This window comes from Eulemur rufifrons, chromosome 9 (genome assembly GCF_041146395.1).
Source record: "Eulemur rufifrons isolate Redbay chromosome 9, OSU_ERuf_1, whole genome shotgun sequence".
Lineage (NCBI taxonomy): Eukaryota > Metazoa > Chordata > Mammalia > Primates > Lemuridae > Eulemur > Eulemur rufifrons.
In genome coordinates, this window is record NC_090991.1 from 38,003,780 (window position 1) to 38,012,029 (window position 8,250).

Below are 8,250 nucleotides of genomic sequence, written 5' to 3' on the forward strand. Positions count from 1 at the left end.
CTAACCCTCACGCCTGCCCCACCGCCTGGGGGACCGGTCCCGGCAGCCTGGGCCCTGCTCCGGCCCTGCTCCGGCCCTGCTCCGGCCCTGCCGTGCCCTCCCAACTATGAATGCGCCCAGCGGTGACTGCAGTGGATCCACTGATCCCGCATTAATGAATGCCCCTCAATTGTCTCATATTCCAGTCCTATCTGCCCAGGTCGACTGTATGAGGAGGCCTGACCATGAGGACCAACCTCATACTTTTCTTGAAGTCTCTGTAGTGTCAGGCACAGTGCCGGCCTTCTGATATCTCTGGATGAATGAAGGAATGATTTGCCCATGGTGAATGATGTTCAGTAAGGAAACAAAGAAATGATTTTAAGAGGAAGGCAGCAAAGAAAGGGAGGAGAAGGTGAATGGAAAGAAAGAAGGAGTGAGTGTGGGTGGGGGAGAAACACTGACCAAGTCGGTCTTACTGATCCTACTCTTAGAGATGAGGAACGTGAGGCCGGGCGGTGGAAGAGGGCAGGCATCTCGGCACAGGTGAGCACCTGCCCAGACTAGGCAGCCCCTTTGGCAGGGGACGAGGTGTTTTCTGGACCCTAAGCCATTCTGCCCAAGGGAGACAGATCCTATAAGCCAATTCAGTGCTAAAGGTGTGGCTTAAAAATTCTTGATAAGATTTTTAGATAACTTTATAAAGCATGTAAGTAATGTTTTGAAAGCTATGAAGTATACATTCAATTGCTGTGGTATATTTCCATTCTTTTTTTAGCATTCCTTTGAAAAGAATGAAATAATTACCTAGAACCCCATATCAGCAACAGCTATCATTATTTAGCGAGTATCATAATAAATTTCTTTTCTTTTTTTTTTTTTTTTTTTTTGAGACAGAGTCTCACTCTGTTGCCCGGGCTAGAGCGCCGTGGCATCAGCCTCGCTCACAGCAACCTCAAACTCCTGGGCTCAAGCAATCCTTCTGCCTCAGCCTCCTGAGTAGCTGGAACTACAGTCATGCGCCACCATGCCTGGCTAATTTTTCTGTATATTTTTAGTTGTCCAGATTTCTTTCTATTTTTTAGTAGAGACGGGATCTCGCTCTTGCTCAGGCTGGTCTCAAACTCCTGACCTTGAGTGATCCACCCGCCTCGGCCTCCCAGAGTGCTAGGATTACAGGCGTGAGCCACCGTGCCCGGCCCGTAATAACTTTCTTTACGGGATCTTAGCACTTTGCCCATATGGGGTCCATGCTGTCCCCAGAATATACCACGAATACCCTTAGCCATGCCCAGAAATACCCTTTGCCCTCCTTTCTCCCTTTTCTGCCCATCCTTGCAGGTTTCCATCAAATCCGAATCTGCCCTAAAGCTTTCCTGGTCACTCCAGCTCCTGATCTCTCCCCCTCCTCAGAACCCGAAACCCTGCTCCATACCCGCTCTTGCCGTCCCTGTTGCTTGGCGTGTGGGGGTGGGGGAGTGTCTCTGCAGCTGGACGCCAGCCCCTTGGGAACTGTGCCTGTCCTGTTACCCACGCTTTGTTCCAGCCACCCCTGCTTTTGCTTCCACCACCCCTGCTTCTCCCTATGTGAGCCCTGGCATTAGGGCTCACATATGTTGTGTTCAGTCCATTATCTCTTAACTGACTAACTGGTATGTGAGTATGTGTGAACGAGAAAGACAGCTAGATATCCTATCTGGGAAGTAAAAAAGATCAGACCGCCTTGAAATAAAGTATCGTGTTCACTCTGGGGCAATTTTATAAAATGTAATGTTTTATATCATCTCTTTCTTGATATCAATGAACGAGGAGTGCAAAGACCTGAGAAGGTGTCCTAAGTCTGCCACTTGCTGTGTGAGTTTGCACAGTCGGTGCCTCCTCCACGACAGTGCTGCATCCTGGTTTGCACGTGGGTCAGTGACTTCAACTGCAACTCAGCTAAGGGTGTGAGAGGTTGGGGGTAGGAGGGGCCCTTAACTAACGCAGGTGCTCTGGACAATTTCATTAACAGCCAGACAAAGATGCATAAATAAAGTGCCCACGACCACACAGGGCTGTTTTTGTGCATGAGATGAGGCTGCTGAGTGTCCTGTAGACATAGAGTGAACACAGAAAGGGAACGTGTTGTACAGTGGGAGACATCACCATCATAGCCCTATGTGGTCCCTCTGCTCTAACGCAGTGACGAGGCTGCTTCCCGATCAGAAGGCTCGGTCCATTCCCTGAGCCCTGACTGTTTCCACGCAGCGATGCGATGCTCTCTGCACACCCAGACACCAAGCTCTCATCTCCTGGGCCTCAGACCAGAGCCAGGGGTGCAGAGCTCAGGTCCCAGAGGAGAAGTGGAGCAGAGAGGGGGGCGTGGCAGGGTGGGGTGAGAACCATGTGGACTGGCCCTCCAACCGAAGCCGAGCAGGTCCTCTGAGGCCAAGGCCTCGAGTTCACGCTCCAGCTCCGAGAACACTGCTGACAGCACAGCCCACCCCACCCCAGCATCCCACCAGGTCCAAAGCAAAGAGCTTGGCCCACCCAGTGACATTTCCCATTCCCCACTCTGAGCCCAGGGACTCCTCATTTCTATTAACACCAACACTGACAGCTGCCACTTTTTGGATGCTATCCATACATTGTCGCATTCGAGCCTCCTAGTGTCCCCATTTCACAGATGAACCTGCTTAGACCAGAGAGGTCACATGACCTGGATCAGCACGCACCACCAAGCAATAGCATTCCGTGGGGCACGCTCCGATTCTGCCCGAGCACACCTTCTCCTGAGGTCTGAGATGTGTGCGCTACACCTCAGCTGGTCCAGCTGGTGGTTGAAGGGATTCATGTTCAGCACCTGGTGACGTAGGTCAGGGCCAGGTCTCTCTCTTAATGAGGGTCTCAGCCTCAGTAAGAGCCAAAGGGAGGCAAGGGTGGGGACTGCGTGCTGGGAAGAGCTACAGAATTAGGGTCAGAGCAGCTGAGTAGCGGCCAAGGCTCTGCCACTCACCACTCTGTGGCTGGGACAAATCTCTACTCTCTCTGGGTCCATGTCCTCAACTGAAGACTGAGGCAGGGGGACAAAGCCGCCAGCGTGGGCCCTCAGACTTCTCCCAGGCCACGCTTCTCTGATCAGAGGGGTGGCTGAGGCCCGGCACACTCAGGCCACCCAAGCAGGCCTGTGTGACTCAGCCAGTGGAATTCGGGGCACTCTGGACTCTGCTCCACAGTGTGTCTGTGGCACCCTTCACTTCAGCCCTATGTCCCTGGCTGGGGACGTGGATTCGCTGGCCCTCTATTTTCAGCTCCAGCTTCCTCGATCCCCTGCCTGCTGTGGTTGACTCAGGCTGGCTGCCCAGGGCTCAGCCCTCCCTGGTCCGCCTCTCCTGAACTGTCTCCAGTGTCAGGCAGCAGGATGACAGGCACTGGGCAAGGGATAAGAAGCTGAAAGGAAAAGAGAGGTCACCACCCGACCCACCAGGCAGGGCTGCAGAAGAGGACGGCACCCACCGGCTGGGCTGAGCTGGGAGCCACGGCCAGCACCCATCCAGATTGGGACGTGCCTGTCCTCGCTGGCCAGGCCGGAAGCATCCCCGTTCTTAACCACTTTGAGTCACCCTGCCACTTGTACCACTCAGACCCCAAGAAGACAGACCTGAAACCAAAACCCTCAACTTTACTGCAACCCCTGATCAAACACCTTCACCAACTAACCACATGACAATCAACAGAAGCAGCCAGGGTCGCGTTTGCTATGCCAAGAGGACACACTTTATTGGGTAAATTTCCAGGAAACCTGGTTTTGCACGGCGTAAAAGCATAGTTAAGTTCAGAAACACAATACAAGAAGTATTTTGGTAGAAAAACCTGCTAAGCGGGAGGGTAGGAGGGCCCCTCTAGGGAAGGGTGTGGTCATATATCAGCCAGGAGCCACAAGGGTGTCCTCCTCCCTGTGGCGCAGGCCCTGCCCTGGTGGCCGCCAGGTGCTCACAGCGGCCGGGGCTGCAGGTGCTCCCTGGAGGAGACGACCTTCCCGTCCCTGATCTCCTCCGTGATGGTGCGGATCTGAGTGCTGACCTGGGGAGCCGGAGCGCAGGGAATGGCCGGGGCGCAGGGCACAGAGGGGACATAAGGAACTCTAATGGCAGTCTTGCACTCCGTGGCACAGGGGTGGGCAGGAAGCCTGTGGAAATGAAACCATGCAGGGTGCGCTTGGCATTGGGTGCTGGACTAAGATTCGTGATAAACAGATCAATGAGACGGGCGACCTCAGACCTTTTCAGTGCCTTTGAACTCCCCAAGGGTGGGATGATCGGGCTGCAGGAATGAAGACCAGAAGCTAACAATCAAAAAAGGTGGTTGGAGAAGAGCTGTGTGTGTTGAGTTGGCTCATACCCCTGCACGTTACCAAAGCCCAGGGCCAGAAGCAATCTCGAGGGGCTTTGGCTCGACCTTCTCCATCTGTGCGAAAACCACTTCTGGGACTGGCACCCTCCAGGGAGCCTCCCTCCCCCTGCCTGGCTCTCAGTGCCCGGGGCCACTCACTTGCAGTCCTCGCCCTCCAGCAGGCGGCGGTACGTGTTGATCTCACACTCCAGCCGGGCCTTGACGTCCAGCAGCACCTGGTACTCCTGGTTCTGCCGCTCCAGGTCAGCCCGGATCTCGGCCAGCTGGGCCTCCACGTTGCTGATCAGGCACTGCATCTGGGACAGCTGGGAGCCATATCGGGCCTCCGTCTCCGCCAGCGTGTTTTCCAGGGAATTCCGCTACAATGAGAAAGAGGAAAAGCTGCCAATGGGAAGGAATCCCACCCCAGAAATAACAGCCCTGAGTGTCCGTGTGTGGCCTGTAATCACAGCCCGTGAGAGCCTGCACGCAGAGGCCGGTGGGGCCGGGCCTGCCCCGAGCTGTGGCCAGCCACCAAGGCAGAGGCCACTCACCAGGCTGTGCTGGGCCTGCAGCTCGATCTCCAGGGTGTTGACCGTGCGTCGCAGCTCGATGATCTCCGTCTGGCAGCACTGCAGCTGCTCCGAGCTCGACACCACCTGCTGGTTCAGCTCCTCGGTCTGAAACACGAGGGGGCACAGAGCATGGTCAGACCAGGGCAGCCATGTAAAGGGTCACCCCACCCCAGGATCTTGTGGTCCCGGGCCGCCCCAGCCCCACCTGGGTGTTGAACCAGGCCTCCACATCTCTGCGGTTGTTCTCCACCAGGGCCTCGTACTGGCATCTCATCTCATCCAGGACCTTGTTGAGATCCACAGGTGGGGCAGCGTCTACCTCCACATTCAGTCGGTCCCCAAGTTGGCAACGCAGTGCACTGACTTCCTGCAGAGAAGAGGCAAGATGGCATGAGGTTATGGAATGGATGCTGGATTGCGGGTTCAACTGACCTGGATGCAAACCTTCCTCCCTCCGTTGTCAGCTGTGTAACATTAGATAGAACACTTAACCTCTCTGAGCCTCGGTTTCCTCATAGACAAATACCTACCTCCACCTGGGAATCTGGGAGAGACAAATGAAATGACATAAGCACCGGGCAAATAGAATTGCTCCTACTCAGCACTATAGCCCAGATGGAGATTTAGTGTCCTGGACAGAAGTGTGAGCTCTGTGTGACCTTAGGCAAGTGACAACCTCTTTGTTCCTCAGTTTTTTCATCTGTAAAATGGAGCGAGTAATAGTTTATACCTCCTGGGATTATTGTAAGGATGAAACAAAACAAGAATGACATGCAAAGGGCTTTATGTAATTCCTGGCACACAGGAAGCCCAGGGCCAGCAGTGGCTCCCTAAGCTGGATGGGAATCATCGGGAGGTCATGTGCACCAGCCTCACCTCCTCGTGGTTCTTCTTCAGGCACATCAGCTCCTCCTTCAGGGACTCCACCTGGGTCTCCAGGTCGGCCTTGCACAGGGTCAGCTCATCCAGGATCCTGCGCAGGCCGTGGATGTCGGCCTCCACCAGCTGCCGCAGGGACAGCTCGGTCTCGTACCTGCACACACAGAGCCCTGCCCAGTCTGCAGCAAGGGAAGCTGCCCACAGGGAGGGCCCCCGGACTACTGTCCCGCTGCAGGGCTGACTCAAGTTCAGGAACATGGTGGACCTTGCCCTTGACCTGGGAGGGATCCAGGGCCTGTGCCATATTTTCCCATTTACAGCTCTGTCTGGCCTCATTCCCACTTCCCCAGCTCCCAAAGGCAGGGGACAGAGGCAAGGGAGCAGCCCAGCAAACCTCCCCTGATCAGGCCCACTCACTTGGTTCGGAAGTCGTCAGCCGCCAGCTTGGCGTTATCAATCTGCAGGACCAGCCTGGTGTTCTCAGCCTTGGTCAGCAGGATCTGGGGAACAAGGAGCTTCCTATGAGCTGGAAAAGGCTGGGCAGTGTGGGGGCCATGCTCCTAGGTACCACCAGCACCTTCAGCCCAGACCCCAAGTGTGGTGGGAGCATCGACCTCAGGATGGTCATTGCAAGGATGTCAGTGGTCATGGTCCTGGCACGTGTAGTCCCAGAGAGGGACAGCAGGATAAACCAAGGTGAGGCAGACCTGGATTCAGGTTCTGCATCTAACATTCAGACTGTGTGATCTCGGGCAAGTTGCTGAACCTCTCAAAAGTCAACTTCCACATCTGTTAAATGGGTCCAGTAATACTCATCTCTCTGAGGTGAGGAATAAGTAAGCAGGTGGATGGGAAGGTGCCAGGCACAGTGCTGTATCCACTAGGGGCTTGGGACATGTCCCTTCCCTCCCTACAGCTGAGACAGTGAGGGGAGGGGAGGAATGGCTGGCAACAAGGTACAGGCAAGAGTCCAGCAGAAAAGCCTGCGTCCCCCAGGAAATCAAAGCCCTAGAGAGAAAAGCTTGCCCTGCCGGGAGGACGCCCTAAAAGCTACAGTCGCATCTGGAAAGGCCTTGGAATGAGAAAGACCCCTCCCGGGAGTTGGGCTGCTCAGCTGGAGAGGGGCCAGGTCCCCACTACCTTCTGCTGGAAGTCCTCGATGGTCTTGAAGTAGGACTGGTAGTCGGGGCAGATGTACGGGATCTGAGACTCGTACCACTCCCGGATGCGGCACTCCAGCTCCGCGTTCTCCCGCTCCAGCTGACGCACCTTCTCCAGGTAGCTGGCCAGGCGGTCGTTCAGGAACTGCATGGTCTCCTTCTCATTGCTGTTGAAGGAGCCCTCGCAGAACCAGCCCCCACTCCCAACAAAGCCAGAGGGGTGGCACCCAGAGGACAGGTAGGAGCCAGGTAAGCAGCTCCCGAGGCCAGAGAGGCCCAGCCTAGCAGAAGAGACAGACCCCGCAGCACCTCCAAAACTGGGGACCCTGCAGGAGCCCACAGAGCGGATGGAGGACACCCGAGAGATGCCACCTGCTGTGCCACAGAGGCCCTTGACAGACCCAGTGGAGAAGGTCGGGGTACTGATCTGGGTGGCCATGACGCTAGCAGAGGGAGGTCGCAGCTTAGCAAGGAGCTCGGGTTCTGGACTCTCGAGGCCTCTCTGGAGCATTTATATACCCTCTCCACGGGGTGTCGGCGTGTTACACACCTGTTACTCTTGGGAAAGCCTCGTCCTATCCCAGAAAGCTAATCTCATTAGAATGTGATTTTTGCTACCCATCCAGAATTCCTTGTCTTGTAAAAAAAAAAAAAAAAATTGTTGAATTTGGTTTGCTAAGTCAGGACTCTCAGCTTTTGTCATTTCCCAGCAGAATATGAATTTTATTGCCTCTTCAAAGAGTCTTCGCACCAGATCCCATAAATCGGGAGTGGCCTTGCAAATGATATTTGATTCCTGCCTCACCTGCCTACCTTTCCCTGAGGAGCCCAGTCTGTCCACTGTCACCTCCATCCACTGCACCACCCCTCACAGATGCTCGCCTGTGCCCGGGCCACCCGCGTGGTGAAAGGGAACGAAGGGAACTCAAAGTCGTGGAGCACCTGCTATATCCCAGGCGCATAGAGGTTTCATTTACACCCGGTAACGATCCTGGGGGGAGGCTGATGCGATCTTCATTTTACCCATGTGGAAACCGGGGCTTAGAATGGTTTAGAAACTTGCTCAAGGTGAACAGCAAGTGAGTAGCAGAGCTCAGATCTGAAGCCAGGGCTCTCAGACGCCAAATCCTATGCCCCTGCCCCACCGCTTCCCCACACAGCTGAGGTCAAGCCTGGGTACCCAGACATTAGGGACAGGTAAGAGAATTCGGTTCAAGTCCTGGCTCTGCTGATAATGTGCTCTGTGATGGTGAGCACGTCACTTCCTCCCTGCGATCCTCAGAGTC

The 8,250-nt window shown here is 55.1% G+C and overlaps 1 protein-coding gene across 1 annotated transcript; it reads right to left on the reverse strand.

Annotated features, from left to right (window-relative positions):
* Positions 1-3,711: 3,711 nt before the first annotated feature.
* On the reverse strand, positions 3,712-7,449 carry KRT36 (keratin 36). Its single transcript, XM_069481414.1, has 7 exons — positions 6,945-7,449; positions 6,222-6,304; positions 5,802-5,958; positions 5,131-5,292; positions 4,905-5,030; positions 4,510-4,730; positions 3,712-4,147 (listed from the first exon to the last, which is right to left on the reverse strand). Exons 1-7 carry the CDS (start codon positions 7,401-7,403, stop codon positions 3,952-3,954), a joined length of 1,404 nt encoding a protein of 467 aa, XP_069337515.1. The 5' UTR covers positions 7,404-7,449; the 3' UTR covers positions 3,712-3,951.
* Positions 7,450-8,250: the final 801 nt, after the last annotated feature.

Bases quoted from the DNA above. Each gene is read 5' to 3' on its own strand.
- KRT36 (XM_069481414.1), bottom strand. From the start codon at position 7,403: ATGGCCACCCAGATCAGTACCCCGACCTTCTCCACTGGGTCTGTCAAG. The intron at 6,305-6,944 runs GTAGTGGGGACC...CTTGTTCCCCAG, and splicing joins TCGAGGACTTCCAGCAGAAG to ATCCTGCTGACCAAGGCTGA. The intron at 4,148-4,509 runs GTGAGTGGCCCC...TCATTTCCACAG, and splicing joins CTGGAGGGCGAGGACTGCAA to GCTTCCTGCCCACCCCTGTG.